This window comes from Saccopteryx leptura, chromosome 5 (genome assembly GCF_036850995.1).
Source record: "Saccopteryx leptura isolate mSacLep1 chromosome 5, mSacLep1_pri_phased_curated, whole genome shotgun sequence".
NCBI lineage: Eukaryota > Metazoa > Chordata > Mammalia > Chiroptera > Emballonuridae > Saccopteryx > Saccopteryx leptura.
In genome coordinates, this window is record NC_089507.1 from 36,270,608 (window position 1) to 36,296,179 (window position 25,572).

General features: G+C 44.9%; 1 protein-coding gene across 1 annotated transcript; it reads right to left on the bottom strand.

Annotated features, from left to right (window-relative positions):
* Window positions 1-207: 207 nt before the first annotated feature.
* Window positions 208-25,418, bottom strand: LRRC66 (leucine rich repeat containing 66). Its single transcript, XM_066385882.1, is given in 8 exon segments — window positions 208-708; window positions 710-2,534; window positions 3,582-3,806; window positions 5,805-5,994; window positions 11,322-11,491; window positions 21,651-22,151; window positions 22,802-22,997; window positions 25,299-25,418. Coding segments are annotated over 6 exon segments (3,201 nt in total). The 5' UTR covers window positions 22,147-22,151; window positions 22,802-22,997; window positions 25,299-25,418; the 3' UTR covers window positions 208-413.
* Window positions 25,419-25,572: the final 154 nt, after the last annotated feature.

The following is a 25,572-nucleotide window of genomic DNA, read 5'->3' on the forward strand; positions in this document are numbered from 1 at the left end:
AGAGAGACAGAGAGACAGAGAGAGGAGAGGCCGAGAGAGAGAAGGGGGAGGAGCTGGAAGCATCAACTCCCATATGTGCCTTGACCAGGCAAGCCCAGGGTTTCGAACCGGCGACCTCAGTATTTCCAGGTCGGCGCTTTATCCACTGCGCCACCACAGGTCAGGCTGGAGCCCTCTTTCTTTCACAAAAAAAACTCACGTCTCTTCTTGAAAATTTATTTTGAATATATGCTTTGTTCTATAAAATGGTCCAACTCTTAACACAACTTATTAAATATTTTTAGGAATTCTCTGAGTCCCTCCAATTTCGTAGTTTCATGATCAACCTCCCAAATGTTGTGCTGTTCTCTGGACAGACTTTGTTAGAATCCTTTCAGCCGTCCACCTAAGTGCTCCGACCTGCACTAGAAATGTTACTTGCCTTCCCTTTGATTTTCAAGTTGAATATCTTCATCTTTGTCATATTAGAGCTGGTCCTCACCTGGACAGCCAACTCCCATTGGGTTGTTCTCAGTCTGTATGTGAGCATATAAGTTAGAGTCATCTTCTAATTGCAACAGATTCTCTCCTGAATATTTACCCTAATTTCTGTCGCTGAAGGGTGCCTGTGTTCTTAGTGAGCTGGTTTTATTTGGAAGCTCTTATAATGATGGTCCCTGGTTCTTGGAACCCTCTTCAAAATATTCCCCTCCTCCTCTTTCACACTGAAGATGGTTCACCGCCATAGAACTGTAGGAAATGTGTTTGGCCTGTGAGCTGTCTGGAATCACAGTCCTCCGGAAGACACACAAAGCCCTCATTGGCATCAGTGTCCACAAGACTGGAATGCATGCTGCCCCCTTCAGAGTTTTGTTGCGGGAGTCTCAAGTTTTCCTCTGAAGTGATCTGGAGAGGAACACTGTTTTGAGCCATGTCTCTTCCCTGAACAAAAGGCTCATGTTTATAAATGTCCGGCTCTCTTTCACAATAGACAGTCTTATCAGGATCCAAGGGAACGTCAGCAGAATGTGGTGGTGTTTGTGGCAAATTATCCACGTTGAAAAATTCTAGGTCTCTAAGGGAGTGATGCCACTCTGCCACCTCAGACTGAGGAGCAGTGACACCGTCATCAATGGGCGTGCCCAGAATACCTTCTCTGGAAGGACTATTGCCCAGTGATCTGGGCAAGGTCACTGGATTCTCAAATTTGTTGGTGTTAAAGGCACTTTGCAGATGATTCTCGTACAAACCAGAGTCTGAGCCAGAAATGAGAGGTTTTTCAAAATGATCCTCCCGATTCTCACATTTCCTCTGAATCTCCTGGAAGGTGATGTTGTCTTCAAGACCCTTGAATGACGTCACATTGTCCTTTCTCACCCCTGAGTCCTCGTCCTCTGGGGGCTCACTGGTCCTACAACTTTCCTTGCCATCTGCCTCTTCCTGAATCACATCTCTCGCATCCTCTGAACTTTCTGAACTCAGAGTAAATAAAGACCCTCCTTCTTCATCAGAATCGTAGTTGACGTCCAGCTCATACTGTGTGTCAGGAGCGCACTTCTGCACGGGATCCTCGTTAGCAGAAGTGACATGTAGGGCATGGCCCCATCCTGGAAGAAGGACCGGGGGGGACGTGCCCACATCTCTCAGGTCACTGGGTGGGGCTGGACTATAGCAGGTGGAACGTTCTTCCTCAGCACCGGCCCCCTCGAGCCTTTGCTCCTGTGCGTTCAGCAAACGAATGGAAGTGCTCACTTGCCTTTCCTCAGAAAACTCCACGGGTGACTGTTCAATGCCCTCTCTTTCCTCATTCTCTGCCAGCCCTTGTACATTTGTATATGTGTGCATGTTAGAGAGAGCAGCTGTTGTTTCTCTTGGCAGCGGTGGGTCTAACGCCCTCGAACCCTTATGAACTATGCCAGAGCCACTTAGTAGCCTGCCAGCTCCTGCAGGGACGCCCACTGACCACGCACGGAGAGAATCTTCCTGAGCCTCAATTTCATAATGGATTTCTCCAAGAACATCATTCCTGCGGACGGGGTCTTGTTCTGCAGAAGTTAGTGCGTTATTGTCAGCGTTCGGCTCCTCGTAGACAATGGAATAGGCCGCACTGCCATTTGGAAGCACACTGTCCTTTCTACTTGCGTTAGTGCTGTTCCCGTGTTGTTCCCTGCTCTGCCCACTGCCAGGCTCCCTTCTGCGCCTTCCCAGAGTTCTGTCAGCAATGCCAGCAGGCTGTGGGTTGGCCTCTGTCCCCAAGAAAGAGCCAAGGTTCTCACAGAGGTTTGGACCACGGCAAGGTTGGTGCAGACCCTCCACTGGGTGCGGAATGCTCCCTGAAGCTTCCGTATCATCGTAGAAGCCCTCGTTGGGATACACGTGGTCTGAACCGGGTCTTCTCTTTCTGCATCTCTGTTGCCACAGCCTGTCAACATAAGGCCTTGCCAAGGCCCCCAGGCAGAAAGCCACGAAGAACGTGATGAACACTGCTAAGCAGACAGCCAGGGCCAGGTCCTGGGGAGCGGCTTCCCTGCGGACGGCAGTGTGCAGGTCCCGGGCCGGGTCCTGGGGGGCGGCTTCCCTCCGGACGGCAGTGTGCAGGTCCCGGGGGGCAGCTTCCCTCCGGACGGCAGTGTGCAGGTCCTGGGGGGCGGCTTCCCTCCGGACGGCAGTGTGCAGGTCCCGGGCCAGGTCCTGGGGGGCGGCTTCCCTGCGGACGGCAGTGTGCAGGTCCCGGGCCAGGTCCTGGGGGGCGGCTTCCCTCCGGACGGCAGTGTGCAGGTCCTGGGGGGCGGCTTCCCTCCGGACGGCAGTGTGCAGGTCCCGGGCCAGGTCCTGGGGGGCGGCTTCCCTCCGGACGGCAGTGTGCAGGTCCTGGGGGGCAGCTTCCCTCCGGACGGCAGTGTGCAGGTCCCGGGCCAGGTCCTGGGGGGCGGCTTCCCTCCGGACGGCAGTGTGCAGGTCCCGGGGGGCGGCTTCCCTCCGGACGGCAGTGTGCAGGTCCCGGGGGATGGCTTCCCTCCGGACGGCGGTGTGCAGGTCCCGGGCCGGGTCCCGGGGGGCGGCTTCCCTCCGGACGGCAGTGTGCAGGTCCCGGGGGGCGGCTTCCCTCCGGACGGCAGTGTGCAGGTCCCGGGGGATGGCTTCCCTCCGGACGGCGGTGTGCAGGTCCCGGGCCGGGTCCCGGGGGCCAGCTTCCCTCCGGACGGCAGTGTGCAGGTCCTGGGGGGCGGCTTCCCTCCGGACGGCAGTGTGCAGGTCCTGGGGGGCGGCTTCCCTCCGGACGGCAGTGTGCAGGTCCTGGGGGGCGGCTTCCCTCCGGACGGCAGTGTGCAGGTCCCGGGGGGCAGCTTCCCTCCGGACGGCAGTGTGCAGGTCCCGGGGGGCGGCTTCCCTCCGGACGGCAGTGTGCAGGTCCTGGGGGGCGGCTTCCCTCCGGACGGCGGTGTGCAGGTCCCGGGCCAGGTCCCGGGGGGCGGCTTCCCTCCGGACCGCAGTGTGCAGGTCCCGGGCCAGGTCCTGGGGGGCAGCTTCCCTCCGGACGGCAGTGTGCAGGTCCCGGGCCAGGTCCTGGGGGGCGGCTTCCCTCCGGACGGCGGTGTGCAGGTCCCGGGCGCTCCTCCCCCCTCGTGGCGGCAGTCTCGGCTCCCGTGGATCAGAGCCGGCCCGGTCCTTCCTCCCCAGGGCGGGAAAGCTCAAGGGCATTCCTTGCTGGATCTGCCCAGCGTTGCTCCTTACGAGGCTTCCCCTGTGATTCGGGTTAGTGTGAGGAACTTGGGTCTCCCTGGAAATTCTGCTTTTGGGAGTCCTCCAGCGTGCCTCCTCATTCCCTGGAGGTGGGGCGTAAAACACATTGAAATTAGAGTCCAGTGTTTTAAAGGCTTCTGTGAGTCCCCTCAATCCTTACCTAGCTGTATTTAAAGGGCATTTTCCATGGTGATAAGCAGTTTTACTGACTGGCTAGTGCTGGTAATATGTACATGGCTCTGTGCACGTTGACACAGGGCTGTCAGGCATGGCTCTGCTGCTCACTGGCCAGGAGGCTGTGTATTCCTTAGGTTTCTGGGCTGGTGGGCACCCACAGGAGGAAAGAAGCCAGACTGGAGGGAGAGCCTCACTGCTTCTTCTCCCATAGCCTGACCCATTGCACATCTGCGGAACGTCCATCAGCCCCCTGCAAAACCTGCCTCAGCCCTGCCGTGTTCGCGCCATCATCTCCGCACCGGTCCCCAGGGCTGGTAAGCAGCAGAAACAGCCGGGCTCTCTCCTGGCTCCTGCCGGTCTGCCTTACGCCCTCAGAGAGCCAGCTGTGGCTTTCAGAGAGGAAGGAAAGTAGGGTGCCGACAACATTAAGACTTCTCTCTGATCCTCGTAGGTTTCTTCTAAACATGGAAAACATGGCCATGTTTCTGCTTTAATGTCAGTTCTATTGTAAATCGAACAGAGTCCAGGACTCATTTAAAAAATGAGTCCTGTGGCTGACCAGAAGTAGCAGGGACACAACCTTTGCATCAAGGGCAGTCGTACATTTCTCTGCATCTGTGCTACTCAGAGCATACAAGATGTCTAATTTCTAGACTAATCAGAAGTGAAAGGGAAAGCGGGAACAGCAAGGGTTCGGTGGCACTGGAAACACAGAGAAGGACCCGTTGAAGGTGGGCACGGCAGGGGCAGCCTCCAGCAGGGAAAGCCCAGTCGGGTGCAGCTCCAGCTGCCATCTGCAGAGCCCGCTGTCTGCCAGGCATCTCACTGGGTGCCTTATATATATTATCTATCTCTACACCTCCCAACAAACTCCTCATCCCCCTCACTTTTGTTCCCAGAGGAGGAAAGTTGGGGAAACAACTTTCTCCCCAACCCTGGAGTTATGAGTTTGAGGTTAAGCAAAGACAATAGTAAAAAAAAAAAAAAAACTTTCCAGAATATTCAACTCCTGTAACATATCCTAGCGCTTTGGGAGGTGGCAGGGGACAAGTCGAAGGAAAAGATACTTTTGAATTATGTGTATTTTGTTTTTGTATAGGAGTTTATTTTTAGAGTTAGCAAATGTTTTAAATAATCATGTTTCAAGTTTTAAGAATTCTTTCTTTGATTATTTGTTTGAATTGGGATAAAACTATGACATTGGTGGGGGGAGGTCTTCAGGGCAAAATTATCTCCTTATGAAATTTCAGTTTTTGACTAAATCTAGTGGGTTTTTTTGTTGTTTTTTTTTTTGTATTTTTCTGAAGCTGGAAACGGGGAGAGACAGTCAGACAGACTCCCGCATGCGCCCGACCAGGATCCACCCGGCACGCCCACCAGGGGCGACGCTCTGCCCACCAGGGGGCGATGCTCTGCCCCTCCGGGCGTCGCTCTGCCGCGACCAGAGCCACTCTAGCGCCCAGGGCAGAGGCCAAGGAGCCATCCCCAGCGCCCGGGCCATCTTTGCTCCAATGGAGCCTTGGCTGCGGGAGGGGAAGAGAGAGACAGAGAGGAAGGAGGGGGGGGGGGGTGGAGAAGCAAATGGGCGCTTCTCCTGTGTGCCCTGGCCAGGAATTGAACCCCGGGCCCCCGGCATGCCAGGCTGACGCTCTACCGCTGAGCCAACCGGCCAGGGACTCTAGTGGTTTTTGAGATGGCCAAACTAGGTTTCTTTGACCACATAAAGAGAATTATTCATGAACTGAGGGAAACAGGTAGCGACGGTTGCTCTGTGATACCGCCCAAGGCTGACCTAGGCTACGGATCACCACTCTCGCTGCCCTTGTTCCAAATGATACTAAATTGTTGTTCTGTTTTCCGTTTAGCTGGAACCCCTTCAGAGAGGAGAGGCACTACTGACTTACCCGGAGACTTGTTGCAAATCACATCCCACTTTCTCCTCCAGGACTCAGAAATGAAGTTTTGGAAGAGCGCCAGGCTCTCATCACACTGCCACTGGTTTCCTGTCAGGTCAGCCTCCAGCTGGGGGAGCTCGAGAGCAACGAGCATCATCGGCAGGACGGTGCTCAGAGCATTGTGGCTGAGGTCCACCACCTGCTCGAGAGAAACGAATTTAGGACAGTCTGGGAATAAAGGCATTTAGAGAAAATACATGAGTTACAGATATTATTTCTATCTTTATGGAGGCAATCAGAAGTTAGCACTGACTTGAGAGTCAGAGGGGTCTGGGATTAAGTCTCTGCTCTGTCTCTAACAAGTCTGTGAGCCTCAGCAAACTGATCGCTCTCTAGGAGTCTGCCTGCCAAGGTCGTGGTTAGGATTAAATGTATGCAAAAGCTTTATGTATGGTGCCTATATTAGATGCCCGATCATTTTCCCTTCCTTCTTCCCTATGCATTGTGAATTGTACTGTTAGGTAAAACCTAGACTCCCCACTGTTATCGAGGTCTAGAATTAGATACGAGGTCTAAGTTGTCTAAAAGCACGATGGTCCTGTAAGTGGTAGAAGATACTGAATGACGGGGACACCCAGCACGAGACTGTGGCTGACCAGAAGTAGCAGGGACACAACCTTTGCATCAAGGGCAGTCGTACATTTCTCTGCATCTGTGCTACTCAGAGCATACAAGATGTCTAATTTCTAGACTAATCAGAAGTGAAAGGGAAAGCGGGAACAGCAAGGGTTCGGTGGCACTGGAAACACAGAGAAGGACCCGTTGAAGGTGGGCACGGCAGGGGCAGCCTCCAGCAGGGAAAGCCCAGTCGGGTGCAGCTCCAGCTGCCATCTGCAGAGCCCGCTGTCTGCCAGGCATCTCACTGGGTGCCTTATATATATTATCTCTACACCTCCCAACAAATTCCTCATCCCCCTCCCTTTTGTTCCCAGAGGAGGACACTGGGATAGAACCCTAGTCTATTCCATGCGGCCCCTAGTACACAGCAGGTGCTCCATAAATAGTGGAGGAAGGAAGGAAGGAAGGAAGGAAGGAAGGAAGGAAGGAAGGAAGGAAGGAAGGAAGGAAGGAAAGGGCAGAGCTGAAATCTGACCTGGCTTCACAAGGTGCCTTCCGCCCCATAGCACACCCTCCTGGAGCTGAGCTCCCATCACCCTGGAGGGAAGGGCTGGGGGCAGGGGGCCTGGAGCGAGGCACCAGGGTGGGATCTCGGCATTTGGGAAGGAGCAGATGGTTATTAGAAGAAGAGAAAGATAGAAAAGGAATAATAGAAATCTTGCTGACACATAAAAAGAGGACTATGGACGAAAATCAGAGAAGCTGAATGTTATCTTAGGTCAACTGTTTTATAAACATCAGGGAAAAAGTAGCGCTGATATCTTGGGTTAGATAAATTCTTAAGAGCTGATTTAAAGGATCAATCCAACAGCACTGTCACCAAGACCACTACATGCAGAGTCCGAGTTCTCCCTGAACATAGGTAATGAGGGTGACCTCTCCCATGTGGAGCAGCCAAGCGGTCTTGGCTGCCAGAGGAAGGTTGCCAGGATAGGAGGTAGGAGACTAGGATTGGCAAGAAAAATATTTTTTTTTTGTTTTGCTTTGGCCTGGCCTTGCCTTGCCTAGGATCAATAATTTTCTCATGGACACCTGCTCCAGCATGGAGCGAAATGTTCTCAGGGTTTTCAGGTCGTTGTGTTTTTGTTTTCCTTCTTCTTTTTTTTTTTTTTTTTTAGTGCGTGTCTGCATTCCCCCCCCCCCCCCATTCTAGCAGCTATCATTGAATTGAAAGCAAGACTGGAGAGCGGCCAGAAAGCTAATAAGAGGATCCAGGAGAAATAATTTCTGAGAAAAGATGAAAACAGAACAGTCGAATGCGGCTAAGGAAGCAGCCGCCCCCTACCGCTTGACAGAAATGTACGCAGGGAAAGTTGGGGGAAGCGTATACTGCTCCTCAAATCACTGAATCTAAGAAGAATGGAATAAGATTAAGAAAAAGGATGCTAATTTGAAATGCCAGTGAAACTTAATTTATTCCATCTAACCACGATGATGAATTCATGGTTTGAAAACTCTCTCTGGCTTGAGAAGAATCTGATATGGGAAGACATATTGCATGTGTCAGTATTAAATACATCTGAAGGAAAAAAGCCATCTATTTTAATATGCATCTTTCTGGTACCAAATATGTTCATCCTTTTCCAAAACCAGGTTTTAAGTTATTACCAAATATGTAGAAGGAATAATAGCGAAGGAGACATTGTATAATTTGGGCAGGTGAATTGAGAATTACAGATGATTTAAAACAGTCTTGGGGTTGTTTTTTAGTTTGTTTGTAGCATCTATTTATTACCTGTGAGCTGCAGAAGACTTGCAAAGCACAATTGAAATGCATAGAAAATAAAACAGACACAAGGTAATTACATATACAAATGTACTTATAACCAGTATGCAGTACACTAAATGAGGTCCCCAGGTAATCTGACAACCTAACTGTGGTGGATTGGGGACCACTGCCAGGCTACGTGGGCTTTCTCATCTGCTCTGAAAATGCGGCAGATTCTAAGGCAGTCCCCGATGATCCTGCCTCTTGGTGTTTATGCCTTGAGAAATCTCCTCCCCTTGAGTGTAGGCGGGGCCTTTGACTGGGTTCTAAGCATCAGAATACGGCAAAAGCAATGGGATGTCACTTCAGTGATTACATTACTTGAGACTGCATTGTGTTTCCTAAGCTGGCGCTCTCCTTGGGCTCTGATGCAAGCTGCCATGCTGTGAACTGCCCTGTGGAGAGGCCCACATGGCACAGATCTGAGGGCAGGCCTCGGCTCACAGCCAGTCAGGAACGGAGCCTCATCAACAGCCCGCAAGGAGCTGAATGAAGGTTTCCCCTTCATTTCCACGTGAGCTTGGCAGTAGACACTGCTCCAGCTGGGCCATCTGGTAAGAATCCAGCCCTGGCCAACACCTTGATTGAAGCTTCTTGAGAGGCCCTTAGCAGTGGGCCCAGCTGAGCCTTGCCTGGATTCCTGACCCATAGAAATCGTGACATAATGTATGTATGTGGTTTTGGACTGCTACGTTTATAGTAATTTGTTGTGCAACAACAGATAACTGACCCTCCTATCCATGATCATCATCCATTCCTTCATCCTTTGTTTATTCAACAGGCATTTTAAAACAGGTAATCTGTATTAGACATATGCTAAGCACTAGAAAACAAAATAAACATGATGTATGTCCTAAAAGAGCTCAGCATCTAGTAGAAGGGTTATGGGGATATAGGCATTAACAACTAATCATACTTAAAACTTAATAATTTCAGTTAGACAAGTGCAATGTGAAAAAAACCTATCACATTATAAGTGTGTATTAAAGGGCAACTAATTCAATCTGGAAGCCTAGGGAAGGCCTTCCTGAGGAAGTGACATTGGAAAAATTAATAAGAGTTAGCTCTTCCAGGCAAAAGGTTGGAGAGCAACCAGGCCCTTGTTATGAAAGCCGAGAGGTTTGAAATAAGCGACACAGTCAGATTTGTATGTTAAAAGAGTAGGACTCTGTGGTCTATTTAGAATTTCTATATATAGTCTACATTTATAAAGAACTTACAATATTCCAAGTACTGTTTGAGGCATTTTCTATGTATTAAGACATTTGTCACAAAACTTTACGAGGAAGGAAATAAGCCGTCTCCATTTTCCAGATGAGAAAACTGAGGCACAGAGAGACTTGGTAACTTGGCCAAGATCGTGTGGCGGGCACGTGGCAGAATCTAGCTTTAAATCCAGGTAGCTGGTTCTAGAGTCCACTCCCCTGTGAAATGCCAATTGTTGGGAAAATGGCTGTGTTAGGCTTGCTCGCTTGTACTTTGCCTGACTAGCGCGTGAGCACATGGCAACGCTACCTGTGTATTGACTCTGTAAGGCGACGGGTGCTTGCCCTCAGTGCGGATTGCCTGCCCGTCACTGTGAGGGGCCATTTTTGCCCTTTGTTTGCTTGATAAGTGGTTTTCCCCTGCCTGTTTGCTCGACCGCCGTTGGAAGACTCTATTAAATGGGAATGGCCCAACGCTTTCTGGCTTCTCTGTTTCTCTGCCGTCTGCCCAAATCCAGTGTGAACCTGCCTGGCCTCAGCCACTGGCATTACACCAATGAAAGCTACTCTAGCTACTTCAGCCATTGCTCCTCTTCTGATAGAGGAGGGAGTTGGGGGCCATTCTGGTTGAATGGAGGGAGGGAGTTGGAGATTTATCTTGCAGCTGTGCTTGAATATCACTTTACATAAAACTAGGAAAACATCAGCTGTCTATGCTGATGCTGTCTAATACGTGGCTGTAGAGGGTTAACATGTGGCTAGTCCAAATTGGGATGGGTGGTCAGTGTAAAATATCCACCAGGTTTTGAAGACTTAGTATGAAAAAGAGAATGTAACATATCTCATTGATGATATTTATTTTGAATACGTGTATAAAAGGTAATAGTTGGGTATAATCGGTTAAAATTCATTACTAAAATGAAATTCTCCTGCTCATTTTTGCTTTAAAAACCTAGTTAACTAGAACACGTAACACTGCATCTGTGGCTCACATGACGTTTCTACGGGACGATACTGGCCTAGATAAAGAATGGGTGTGTGTGATGGAGGTTATGGGATGGGGGACTAAAGCCTTTTCTAAGGCATCTCCAGGTGCCACACTGGAGGCCACCCTAGTGTATCTAAAGAAGCATGGAGGGGAGATTTTACACTATCCCCCCAAAGAGAAGCGGGGAGGAGGAAGGTACTTGGAGGAGAAAGGGCTAAAGCTGCCGAAACTAGAGCCGAGCTTCCGGGTTTCTCCGCCCTCCCCTCCCCTCACACCAGTGAGATGAACTGCCAGGCACTCCAGATGTGACACGGACCCGCCCCCCACCGCTGGAGGGAGCTGATGTTTAGAACAGTATCAGTATGTGGGGAGTGCGGGCAAGTATGGCTTTCCTCGTTATCATTTTTGTGATTCCATCCCCGCTTCGGTGTGGGAGCGACGAGGTCCCTGGCTCTCGGAGCCGCCCAGTCCCGCGGGCTGACATTCAGCCTCCACCAGGCTGTGGTCTAGAGGCCCCTCCCCAGGTGTTCCAGACTGCCTCCGGCCGGCCGCAGGACCTCGGGCCGCCCTTGCAGCCCGACGTTTCATTACTTGCTGACTGGCAAGTGCAGACTGGGGGGTGGGTTTAATTTGATTTAGAAAAATAATGTGCCAATGGTCACTGCTGAATATTCTGTTCGAAGTAAAATTCATGTCAGTTACTGAGACCTCTGATTTTTAAAGCAAGAGAGAGACTTCAGCAATTTTAGGGGAATCTTAAAATAGACTTACATTTTCTGATTGAAAGTATTACTGGACATGAAGAAGCTCTTCATATACTCTTCTAATGTAACTGTCTGTATGTCGGCATGTTTGAAATACCTGTATTGTAAAAATAATTTTATAACCTGTAAGTTGTTGAGGCCCTTGAAGGCTTCCAGGTGAATTCTGAATATCTTGTTGCTCCTTAAATAGAGGTTCTCCAGTCGCAGGCAGTTGTGGAAATCAGACACGCCGATTTGCGATATCCCGTTGAACGACAGATCCAAACTCTGTAAGGACTTCAGTTTCCACAATCCTATTAAAACCCAAAAGCACATTAGAATATAAACTGGTGATACTGACTGCAGCATTGTTTGCAAGGGTGGAAGACGGGAGGCAACCTCAATGGTTCTCAATGGAGAAGTGGTTAAACAAACTAAGCACAATATGTCAATACTATAAAATACTGTGTATAGTCTTAAAAGAGACTAGGGTAGAGCAACGTGACTGCACAAGAAGGAATATGTTAAGTTGCTGAACAGTATAGAGCATGAGACCAGTGAAAAAGAGCCATGTGCACCCACATACATATATTTTGAGTGAGCAGGAAATAGGGCCTGGAAGTGTTAAGCCTAATCCGGAGGGACCCAAAACATTGAAGATACGAACAAAGTCCATCGATTACACACCAAAGCTTTATTGTCTAGCTTGGCCAAGAGGTGGCTACTCCAAACAGAAATCTGAGGGAGAGCGCGCGCTGGCCCTTTGTTCTACTTAGTTTTTACAGTTTTGTAAGTGGGAAGTACAGAAGCAAAAATTGCAATTAGGAGCCCCTTACCACTATTGGTTATAGTCATATGTCCTTTAACATGATAGGACCATGTTCAATTTGCAAGCCATACATCCTTTTGGAGAAAACAAAATTTACAAGTCAACACAATGGCAGAAAGATATCTTTTTACATATTAAAAGGCCTTCCCATATTATCTAGTGTTCATCTGCTATCTCTCTGTCCAGAGTCACACATGTTAACCACACGCATTTACATAGGAGAGGTAGTTTCCGTGGGGACAAATGCCCGCAAATGGTTCATTGCTATAAGAAAAGGTTTATTTTGGCTTTTCTCTTCCTGCACCTGGCTAGCCATTCACCCCTTTCCCCACAGGTGTGGTGGAATGTCTGGGGATCCATGTTTTCCTTCCCTCTGCATTTACAATACAATGCCAAGGGCCATCCTGGTTATGCCAGTCACACAGTACAGAAACTATTCTCACAATTTCTCTGCACACCTTAACCCAAATTAATAAAATGTTCTCCAAGCCTCTTAAAATATTAATATTAATTCTGTAGTTTTTGGTACCTTACAACACTTGCGGGTGAAGTGGCTCAGTGGCTCCTCAGAAGGAGGTGAACTACTAGTACTTACAGTCAGGAGGGGGGTAGTGGGGGGCGAGGGTGTTGGAGAAGAAAGGCCATTTTATTTTTATTTTATATGTCTTTGACTCCTTTCTTTCAAGGAGCATGTCTTAATTTTATTAAAAATGCATCATTTTAAAAAATCTAACTTTGAAGAATAAATTTTTTTGTGTGTATTTTTTTTGTATTTTTTTCTGAAGCTGGAAACAGGGAGGCAGTCAGACAGACTCCCGCATGTGCCCAACTGGGATCCACCTGGCACGCCCACCAGGGGGCGATGCTCTGCCCATCCGGGGGCGTTGCTCTGTCGCAACCAGAGCCACTCTAGCGCCTGGGGCAGAGGCCAAGGAGCCATCCCCAGCACCCGGGCCATCTTTTGCTCCAATGGAGCCTTGGCTGTGGGAGGGGAAGAGAGAGACAGAGAGGAAGGAGAGGGGGAGGGGTGGAGAAGCAGATGGGCGCCTCTCCTGTGTGCCCTGGCCGGGAATCGAACCCGGGACTTCCGCACGCCAGGCCGATGCTCTACCACTTAGCCAACCGGCCAGGGCCAAGAATAAATATTTATCTGGCTGAACTATGGGTAAAAACTGAAGAGTTGTTTTGATGATGTATTTATATGGACCAACTCTTGGAGCTTAAAGTTGTTCTTCCTCCCACTCTGTAGCTATAGTCTTTCTTTTAACCACTTATTGTGGATATTATAATTATTTTCTAGGCATTCTTGTGTTTTTTAAAGGTAATACATTCCAGCTAGATTTTGTGTTCTGGTAAAATAATCTGATTGCTTTTGCATTTCACCTGATGCCAGAGAGCGAGGAACCAGGAAGCGCTGTTGGCACTGAAAGCAAGCTTGGGAAAGAGGTGCCAGTCACAGCGGTCGCCCAGACTGGCTTTGCCAGCTGAGTCTCGCAAGAAGCCCTGCATTCTTACAGTTCCTTCTGCTCTGTTCTCACATGTAGTCTGTGACTTTATCCAACTACTACCGAGCAGATCAGGCTGGTTCAATTCCAGAAGCGCTTGTTCTTTGCCTATTTACTGTCTTCAACGTACATACTGGGAGACTGATTATGCAGAAAGATGATGACTTAATTGAAATGGCTGTGCATCTATGCTCTCATATGTTCAGTTCAGCTGGACAGACTAAGCAAGCGATCCTTAGGACAACTCGATCAAAACATCATGAGCAAGGCGTTTGGGTGCTGAGGACAAATATAGCATAGAATCCTTGTGGCTGGTTGAATGACAAAATCTAGAAAAGGTTACTAGTTACACAGGCAGTTACATCCCCCCCACCCCCCAACCATCCTTTCCATCAGAGGACTAGTTCCTTCTTCAGGCCAGAGTTCACATCTTTGAGAACTCCTGCGACGCCCCTGGAATATAAAATGCGTCCAGTAAGCCAGGTCACAGTGTTTGGCCAGCATAAAGATTTAAAAATTAGTGAGCTGACAAGAAAGATTCAATACAAAGAATTTCCATTTCCAGCTTCTCTCGAAAAATTGGAAGTTTCAACTGGCACAAGACAACGTCCAGCTGGAGTTGAATGAGGGCTGCCTGTTTGAGATGTGGCATGCTCTACTAGAAAAGTATGATTTCTTTGTAGTCATATCTCTGTCAAAAATAGGAAAACAAAGGCTAGGCCAAGAAGCCTGCATGTTTTTAAAAAAATGGGAGAGAATGAAGGCTGATAGTCCGTCCTTGGAGTCTGGTAAGAAATACTTGCATATCAGTTGGTAAGTTAGCCTTTGCTGAGCCCCTGGGTGTGGCCCCGCCCTGTGAGCTGCCCCCTGTCCTAGGTGCCTCACTATGTCCCCTGGAGAAAACATTCCTTTGTGGAGTGAAGAATATTCCAACACGTGTTTGTATGCAAACATACAGGTTTGTGAGGGAAAAACAACACCACAAAACACCAGTATGAAAAAAGCCATTGTTTCCTTGACATTACACGGCCTATGCAGAGATGAACACTTCCCGTTCCTGCCATTTCTCAGTGCTAAACTGAGTTGAACAGGGATGCCAGGAGTCCAGAGGAGGGGAGATCATGCCTCACGATGGAGTGGAAGGAGGAAGTTATTTTAAAACCCCCATTTAATTGTGTGCTTTTTTTTAGGCTCTGCGCATTTCACAAACATCTCCTTTTAATCCTCAGGAAGCCCTGTGGGTTGCTACCATTTTGCAAATGGCAAAACCTAGGGGAAACTAGTTAAGAATGTGCCCTTAGTCATGGTGAGTTAAGCTGTGGAACTGGGGTTGAAACTCGGTTGTCTAGCCATTCATTACCGTTTAACTATGTACATTTCTTACCAAAACAAAACAAATAAACAAAAACATGGTCAAGGCCCTGAAAGATAACTTGCGTTTAGAAAAAGGAAAAGAAGGCTGGGGCCAGGCTCTCCACACAAGAGAATGGTATAGGCATGGAATACATGAAATTGCCCAGAGTACTGGGGGTCATCAATGACTCTACTTGTGTCATATAGCGAATAGGGCACTTAGGATGTTGAGTTTTATTTCAGCTCCGGTTGTAACTCGTGATGTGAATCGGGAAGTCTCACTTAAGGTTCCATGCCTCAGTTTCCTCCCTTAAAAATTGTTTCTCGCAGGTGGAATTGAAATCTATATTTGATTGCTATGATCTTCAATATTTTGAGCTCAGATTATTGTTCAGCAAATATTCACTTCACTGTGAGCAGTATATACGTCCCCATCCGGATGAGTTGAGTTTGGCCACGTGACTTGCTTTGGCCAAGGAGATGTTAGCAGATATGATGTGAGCAAAGATTTGACATGTGCTTATGCGATGGGGATTGCAATCTTGGCTTCTGCCAAAGAGCACTGTTATGAAGAAAACATGCCCTGATTAGCCTGCTAATCTAAAGATAACAAGAGATGTGACCTTGTTCTTTTAGGGCAGGGGTCCCTAAACTACGGCCCGTGGGCCGCATGTGGCCCCGAGGCCATTTATCTGGCCCCCGCCACACTTCCGGAAGAGGCACCTCTTTCATTGGTGGTCAGTGAGCATCCGCATCCTGTGCTCCTGGAGTGCTGTATGTGGCGGTGCCGCAAAGCACCGTGTCGCTCAGGTACAGTACTACTTCCGTTTTGTTTTTTTACTTTAAAATAAAATATGTGCAGTGTGCAGTGTTCATACTATTTTTTATAGTCCGGCCCTCCAGCGGTCTGAGGGACAGTAAACTGGCCCCCTGTGTAAAAAGTTTGGGGACCCCTGGTTTAGAGTCTTACAAGATGGACTTGGGAAATCTGAGGACTCTTCTATGATACTTGGCTACCATTCTCAATGGAGAAAAATATGTTCTTTAAAAAAATTGCATCAGTACCTCTTCTAGAAATATATAAAACAGTATTTCAAAAGAATATATGCACCCCTACATTCATTGTAGCATTGTTTACAATAGCCAAGTTCTGGAAACAGCTCAAGTGCCCATCAGTAGACAAATGGATAAAAAAGCTGTGGTACATTCACATAATGGAATACCACTCAGCTGTGAAAGAGAAGAAAATCTTACCCTTTTGTAACAGCATGGCTGGACCTGGAGAGTATTATGCTAAGTGAAACAAACCAGTCAGAGAAAGACAAGTACCATTTGATTTCACTTACATGTGGAATCTAATGAACAAAATAAGCTAACGAACAAAATAGAACAAACTCATAGATACAGAGAACAGACGACAGCTGTCAGAGGGAAGAGGTTGGAGGATTGGGTGAAAAAGATGAAGGGATTAAGCAAAGAAAAGAAAAAGCTCACAGACACAGACAACAGTGTGGTGATTAGGGAGGGAAAAAGAGGTGAGGGGAGGAAAGAGAGTAAAGGGGGATAATTGGTAATGGAAGGAAACTTTTGGGGAGGTGAACACGCAGTGTACAGATGATGTATGATGGAGTGGTACATCTAAAACCTATGTCATGTTATCAACCAATGTTATCTCAATAAATTCAGTAAAAAAACCAAATACATTCAATTTTTTTTGCATGGTGAAGCAATGTTGAAGGGGTTGGTATTCAGGTGAGTGAAAGAGATTAGGGAGTGCATTAACTGGAGCTTGGACATCATTGTAGATTCTGTATTTTAAGAGAGGAGAGTCAATTGTTGGGAAAAAACAGAGAGGCACTTGTGTGGAGATGGAATCATTTTTGAGCTGCTTTCTGAAGCACATAGTTCATGAGAATCAGGAATTTGATTAGCCTTTGCCTTTAAGAGGCCAGAGGAAGTTTTATTACTTCCAAGAAATTATCTCAATGTCTATTAGAAAAGAGGAGACAGAAGGTACACCCAGATATTACACCACCTTAGAAATATTCCTTTGGACTATGAACTTCTTAAATGTTCTCCCAAGTATGTTACCTGATAACACAGAACAACAACATTCAGGGATCATGGCTTAAAGTTCAAAGACTATTAAGAATTGGAATAGAGGCTGGAATGGTCCTAGATAAGATATTTATTGATAAGGTGAGCCCTTAACATGGTCAAATTTATAGAGGTGAGCCATCGACCTTGCTCTCTTAGCTTAGTGACATATATTCATTTTGTTACTTACAACCTGAAATGGTTTTGAAAATATTGGTTATTGGTCTTTCCATAATCCAATAGCAATCAGGAGGAAATGCTTAATTCCCTACAAATAAAAAATATATACAATGTACTTTTTGTTTTTTAAAATAAATGGTTCATTTTTCTTTCTTTCTTTACTCCACCAGTTTCAAAGTCAGGTATTATTTCATCTCATTTCCAACACGTTCATCTCTTGGGTTCTGAAATTTAGTGTATTAATTAATGTTAGTCTGTCACCTCTGGTCTGTCAACCTAACTGGAATCCCAATAAGATACTGGTCCTGAAAGATTTCTAGCCATGCTGTGAACACTCTGAAAATGTTGCTTGATGGAGGTGGGATAGTTTAACTGGAGACCCACCCTATTGCTTTAAAGTTTTAAACTGATTTTCCATTATTAACACTGTACTCCCAACAGTGGGAGGAAGACAGAATAATCAGTGAGGTTAAATTCACGGCCAGTGTTGGGCAAATGAGTTTGTAAAATTTGTGTTATTTGAGTTTGCTTACTTTTATTGTTAAAAAACAGCGCTGGGCAGCACCAGGTATGTGATCTGTGAAATTGCTAATTACCTTCCTGCTTGGGAAGGGTCATTGTTATGCTAATATTTGCTGGAGGAGAGGTTTTGAGCCAGAAAATTTTTAAAAAGAAAGGAGAGGATGTAGAGTGCTGAGAGAGAAGCCAATTTTTGCAGAGTAAGAAGCCATGTTGGCAGATGGGTAACCAGAGGTGAGGGGCTTTGGGATGGTGAAGCCTTTGATTCTAGGAGGAACCAGAGAAGATTCTCCTGGTTGTGGAACCAGATAATGTGTCAGTAGCTTTGTGAGCTCTGAATGAATGAAGAGAGAAGTGTTTTTCCCTGTGTGTTTCTCGTCGGCCAGTGCGAGACTTTAATAAAGGAACGGCCCACTGTTCTTTGGCTCCGCTGTTTCTTTACTGTCTGCCCGAATCCAATGAGAACCTGCATGTGCATGGCCAGCACAGCCACAGCTACTGGCCATACAACTGGCTTCTGTTTTGTAAATTGCATTGGCTGGCACCTGCCCTGGCTGTTTTCCCAACGTGAAACTTATTGTTGACATCACAGCTGACTTTGAAGACAGGATGGGCTGACATTGGGTTGGTCAATGTCATATTTCACCCTTACAAAAGTGGACTTTCTTGAGTGAAAGTCACTCTTTGTTGGCTCTATAAATGGCCACTGTTTAAGATGCGTGGGACATGATTTATAAAGGTACACATGTGCTGCAAGGCTAGTTGCTTGATAGCTGCTTTTTGAGACTTCTCTAAGTTATTACTTTAGATAAGAGCAAAGACCTATATGAATAGTTAGGCACAAGTGATTCTTGGCTCATGAATTACAATGGACTAGGAGTCCCAGCTACTGTAGTAGTTATTTAACATTTTAAAAGATAACTTGAGATTCCAACAAAAACAAATCTATTATTTGTTTCTAATAGACTGTTATTCTCAGTTTGTGCTGAGAGAGTAATAACAACTAACATTTGCAAGCTACTTTACAAGGACACAAAGTACTTTTCACATATTTTAAGAGCTACCATTTATTATGTGAAATACTATGTTAAATTAGGTTCTCCAGATATATGCTTTCTTTCTCCTCACAACAATTCTATGAGTAAATACTACATTATCCAGAAGTTACCTTTAAATAGGTTTAGAATGAAGAAATCTGAAGAGAACAAAGGAAATGTCAGAAATAGCATGGCATTCTAGGAGCACTCTCTCTTACCAGCTTCTTCCTTCTGAGTGGGATTTAAAGTCAGAGTTTCCAGCCACAGTCACAGAATCACACAATGGACGGAATGTTAAAGGGAACTCAATCTAGTTAAAACTGAAAATGTATGTCGATTTTGGAAAAGTAATTCACCTCACAAAATACTATCGGTAAAAGAACTCCGAATTACATCCAATTAGGTTCAGAGCTTCCATCACCCATCTGTTTCATTCATCTCTCTATGGCTTTGTTTGCTAGAATTCTGAGAGAACTTCAGACACAAGATTTACTCATTTCACTTCTTTTTTCTCCTTTGCAAGTTTAACATTTTGCTGATATTTTGAGAGGTCAAGTTTGATTCACAAAAGGAGGGCGTGGCTGGATCTGCATTTTTTAAAGGAATATTTGGTCCTTAAAATGGAATTGTATTTGCCCTAACCTTCGATTAGCTCTGGGGAATTCATCTGCCTTAAGGAGAGGTTCAGTATTTCTCTGTTTACTCTTGGGTGGGATAATATTTGACATGATTAATCTTTTCTCTCTCTCTGTTTCCCACATTCCCTTTCTCTCCATTCAAGCAGAGAGCTCTGTCCGTGTTAATCGTCCCAGGGGACGCACATTGCAAGGCAAAAGCAGAGGATTCTACAAGTCTTTCTGGCTTTGCTTTCCAGAGGCCTAAACTTCTAGAGGAAAGGAATTTCTAGAACTAGACAGAGAATTCTGAAGAAACAAAAAGGGTGAAAAATTTTCTCCAAACTAAAAAGACTGTAGAGAAATGTTTTTTGGCTAATGGGGATAAGGGACAGATGGACACATACAGACATACACACCTACACACACACACACACACACACACACACACACACTGATGACTTGTCAGCATATAAAATTCTAGAGCTGTGGTACAGATCTGGGAAAATCCAGAGGAAAATTCACTAAAGATTGATGTTAAGTACAAGTACCCTACAGCCCAAACCCAACTGATCCTAGTAGAATTTGGGCTCAGAATCAGAAATGATGTTGAGTAATAGACAATAAAAGGTTATATCTCAAGTACACTTGAATTTGTGGGTTGAGATTTACATCTACCGTACTACATAAAAAATGTTATGTCACATGGATATGTGTGTAACTATAATGATGTTCATCAAAGAGTTGTAGCAAACAAAAAGAGAATAACCTAAATGTTCTTTGATGAAACCAATTATAATACATGTGTATACAAAAATTATTTAGAATATCATTTATTCTGGAATATTTATGAATATTCATAATAAATTAAATTATGAATTTTCAAGATTCATAATATTCAAGATATTCTGTGATATGAAATTACAAGTTAAAAATATTCTGGAGAGTATAATCCAATTTAAAATTAAAATATATATGTAGATAAGAAAAATAAACTTAAAGAATATATATTATATGAAGGATGTTAATTTTTTCCTTAACATTTTTCTTCAAATGCTAATGTTCTACAAATAGCAGGTATTCCTTTATAATAAGAAGAATACAATAAAACTGTAAAATAAAATGCAATTGGCTTACACATTACACTGTAAAGACTACGCATTGCTTTTGTGGAAAAGGTCAGGGAGAGGAGAGTCCTCCCCTTCTCCCACATGCTGCTGATAGGATGACTGGAAGTTGTTCCTTCACCCCTTCAGGCTATTTTTTTTTTCAAAATTATGCTTAAAACAAAACCAGAAGCTGGAGAAGGAGAAGAACATAAAAATATGAAAGAAGTGAAAAATGAGAAAAACTTACTATGCATAATTTGGGATGGAGAAAAATAACAATATCCTTACACTTTCTTTTTTAGCATAGTGTCATATATAAAATAAGTACTTAGCAAATAGTGACCAAGACTAAAAACAAACAAGGAAAGGAAATTGTCTAGCACACCTGACTATAAAAAGGGCAAAGGAAGCTCTGGCTAACAAACCTGATACATTTTCTAAATAAAACACTTGATGGATTAGTGAAGGAACTCCAACATGCAGCTTATTGAATGTCAGAATGGATGAAAATTTACTATAATAGGAGGTCATATGCAGTGTCCTATTAGAACCAGGATAAGGAATTCTGATTTTGACTTGATAATAAGAAATTTTACATATTGGTATATAATATTAGCATATTTTTAGTCTACACTTGGAGAACAACTGGATAAGTAGAAGCAAAGTGTATTCTAAGAAAAAACAATAAATATGGCAATAGATTTAAGTTGAATTGTGTTACATATTAAAAGTATCTGAACTAGTGATTTCTCAGTGCTTTTCTATAGTCACAAATAGATGATAATCAAAGTAGGTAATTTAAAATCGTGTTGTTATTTTTGTACTTAAATACTTCCTAGTGTTTCTTGACAAATCCACATAACATTAATGTAAATTATATAAAGGGAGATTAAATAGCACTGACTATAAATTTCACATATTATAACTTCAAATTCCATGAAGAAACTCATTTTATAACGCTTGGATCAGCCATTTCCTCAAAACTGAAAGCAAACATGGAATTCTCATTGACATAAAACATTAACTCGCCCTGCCCGGATGGAGCATCCTCCTGATATGCAAAGGTTGCCATTTCAGTCCTCCGTCAGGGCACATACAGAAACAGATCAATGCTTCTATCTCTCTCTCTCCCACTTCTTCTCTTGCTAAAATCAATCAATCAATCAAAACATTACCTCTCCACGTACTTATTGTTTCTTAGTCTAGTGTATCTTTTAAGATTGTACTTACCTTTGGGAATGTCACTGAGTTTATTCCTCTGAAGAATTAGCAACTTTAGATACGGAAGCCCATTTCCCATGCTGCCTCTGTGGTGTTTCGCCCAGGAGGACTTAGGACTGCGTAGATCCAATGAGATGGAGTGGATGGCATTGTTGCTGAGGTTTAATATTTCCAAAGCATGTAAACGTGCAAGGGGGCTTAAGGTTATTTTCGATAGGAGATTGTTACTGAGGTCCAGATGTTTTATGCTCCGTGCCTCTTTTTCCGTTGGAGACTGTAGGAGAACCTTAAAGAAACTGGAACTTGCGTTCACCGTGGCTGCTGTCTGTGCCGTGTCCGCGGGCCCGACGCGCTTTCCAGTAAAGGAGCAGTTTGTCAGCAGAGATCCGTCCCACTGGCACTCAGACACGAAAAACAGACTGCTTTTTCTGGATGGGTTTGTCATTGTTCCAGTGAAATAAAGGCTTATGGTCATGGTTATAACTCTGAAACATAGGTTTTTCATAATGCCTGGACAAAAGGAAATGAATTAAACTTATTTATAAATAACCCATGTAAAAAAGCTAACAGCAAATAAGCAGACAATTTACTTTTCAATTTAAGATTTAGGAAAATGATCTTATCTTGACTGCCAATTTAGGTGAAAGTTTGATTTCTTAGAAATTTCTTGGCTCTGATTGGTGGCTCAGTGGATAGAGCATCGGCCTGGTTTGCAGACATCCCAGGTTCGATTCCAGTCAGGGTACACAGGGGAAGTGATCATCTGCTCCTCCCTGCCCCCTCTTGCTTCTCTCTTTCTTCCCCTCCCATAGCCATTAGCTCAATTAGTTTGAGAGTGGTCCCGGGTGCTGAGGATAGCTCCATTGGAGTGTATCAGCCTCAGGCACTAAAAATAGCTCAGCACTTGAGCATTGGGGTTGCCAGGTGGATCCCTGTTGGGGCACATGTGGGGAGTCTGCCTCCCTATCTCTCCTCCTTTCCCAAAGAAAGAAAGAAAGGAAGGAAGAAAGAAAGAAGGAAACAAACAAAAGAAATTTCTTATAAATTATAACATTAAAATGTAGCTACCAAAAATGTGATAGCAATAACATAAAATCACATTTATGTTGTACTCTAAAGAAAGAACTCCCCAATGTTATAGAAAATACATATTCTCTCACCTCTGTGCCTGCTTTTCCAGGATCATTCATGCTGCGCAGTCTGCCCTAGAGTGAGGGAAACCTACTAACATTAAAGACTTCTCTGCTTCCTTGCTGGTCATCAGGACAGAGCAAAGTCTATTATCTACAACACTGTAATCTGCCACGTGACTTATTATGAGAGTGACAGGTCATCCAGTTACACTGCACTGTGGAACTGAATGGGTGGAAAATTCAAATCACAAAAGAGATTCTGGATTTTTTTTTTAATGACTAGAAGAACTATGAGCTATGTCTTGGTGATGTTTCAGATCCTTTTGAAATCCTTTAGTTATATCAAACATAAATAACATGGGTTATGAAAGGAGTGCTCTGCCTCAGAACCATGAAAATGTAGTAAGATATAGAAAGATCAAGTACCTTTTATACCAAAGAGTTTTGAAAAGCAATTCAAAGTTTTAAAACAAGTATTTACACATTTTAATGACTAAATAGATACAAACAAAAATATTTTTTAAAACAGTAAATAATTTTTATTTGTTTTAATGACACTAAATCCCATTAAAAACTGGTGAGCATGCAAATAGCCACATAATTATGTAAGTTTGCAAGAAAGTGTCCCTTCCTTTCTGTGCTAAGAGCACTATTTTAGTTCATCACTAGTCAGAAACATTAAAATGACTTAACTGTTTTTCCTGCCACAGTCTCTTGATTTTCCTTCTTCTTAGTCCATACTGCGAGATTCCAAAGGGTTATTTCCCTATAATACTTTTTTCTTCATATCATCCCCTCATTGAAAAAGCTCAAAGGGCATTGTAGTGCCTGTGGTCATTCAGGGCTTTGCATTACCCAGCTAACCTACGGGCCACTTAGATACACATGGAGCCTCTACAGGACATGGCTGTGCATGGCGCTATACGTGTACATCCCAGGCTGAAGGTAGCTTTCAGTTCATTCCCAATTCCAAGTTCAACGCCCTTTCCTCTCCTCTGTCCAAATCCCACATATCTTAAATCCTATGGCCTGTAGACCCCTTTTCCAGCCTTAGTCTCTATTTTCTACTCAGAAATCTTTCAGTAAATATTTATTGCATGAATGAATGAATGCATTAGTAACATTTAGTTTGACAGAATATCAATATTACTCTGCATTGCTGTTTCTTTGCTTTGTATCTGTTTTAAATGCCCCGAAAGACAGTAATATCCTGGAAGGTAAGGGCCATGTTTTCAATGTGATATAGTGGATATGGAAATTTCCCCCCTTATGTTTTATATGTTTAAGAGTCTGCAGTCTGTTGTGGGGCTATGCTCTGTTTGGATGAATGCATGCATGGAGTGAATGAGATTTACCATGTAACTTTTTTTTTTTTGGTATTTTTCTGAAGCTAGAAACGGGGAGAGACAGACAGACTCCCGCATGCGCCCGACCGGGATCCACCGGGCATGCCCACCAGGGGGCGACGCTCTGCTGCGACCAGAGCCACTCTAGCGCCTGGGGCAGAGGCCAAGGAGCCATCCCCAGCGCCCGGGCCATCTTTGCTCCAATGGAGCCTTGGCTGCAGGGGGGGAAGAGAGAGACAGAGAGGAAGGAGAGGGGGAGGGGTGGAGAAGCAGATGGGCGCTTCTCCTATGTGCCCTGGCCGGGAATCAAACCCGGGACTTCTGCACGCCAGGCCGACACTCTACCACTGAGCCAACCAGCCAGGGCCCCATGTAACTTTTTAACTTTGGTTTTGTACAAGGTCAGCTCTCCATGTTTTGAAGGGCATCTAAATTCAGGCACACGTGGCCATAAACTGCAAAGGTGCCCTGCCGCAGGAGAAGGAACTTATTTTTATAGTGTGGCTGGCTCTTAGGCAACACTAGAAATAATTTCTACTCAGAAAAATATTTGTTTCTCTAATTGAAAGCTACAGTCATTATCTGTACAACTGTATACTAAAATAATATAACAATACCAGCAACAAAAAATATAGTAATTCGCAGGCACATTCCTTTGCAGTATTGAAGAGGAACAGGTGGTTAAAAAATACTTATTCTTCAGGAGACATAATTTAAAGATTTTCATTGACCTCATTCTTTCTAAGTTGGAGAGATCTATACATTAATAGATTTGAGTTCAAACACCTGGGTCATGGCAATCTTATATCCTAAAGTAAAAGGTATTAATTTGTCAAGAAAAATGATATGCGCTACATATAAGCTTATACATATTAGGTAAGGGACACCTGGGAACTCCAGAAACATTTTCTGAGGACATTGAAAGCAATTAGAAAAAATGTAAATCTTTAAATGAACATATTCAAACCGGAGTATGAGGAAGCAGTTAGAAGTACTGGGTGTGTATCGGTGTCGGGGAGGGAGAGAGATAGGGAGAAGGCAGTAGAAAAAACAAAGTAGAAAGGAAATAGTGTCCATTTTTATATAAAAGGAAGTTAAACAATTAGAAGAAAGACTGAAGAGGCTATGTTTGATAAGACGTAGAAAGAACACACAGTAACACTGGGTCTAAGGCATACCTGATGATCTTCAGGTAGTTTCCAAATGGGTCTCTATCTGGATCAAGCCAGGTGGGAATTTTAGACCTGAGCCTGTGAGGCTCCGCCTACCTGCCCATGAAGCCTGCCCCGTGGCAAACCTTCACCCTTTCATCACAAGGTCCTGGCCTCCTGCCACAGTGACAGTGTGCACATTCCCCTGGGACGCTGAGGGAACAGCCACCAGAGGGAGAGAGGCCTACTGCAATGTGCAGAGGGTAAGTAGGATGTCCACACTGGGACTGTACCACTCCTC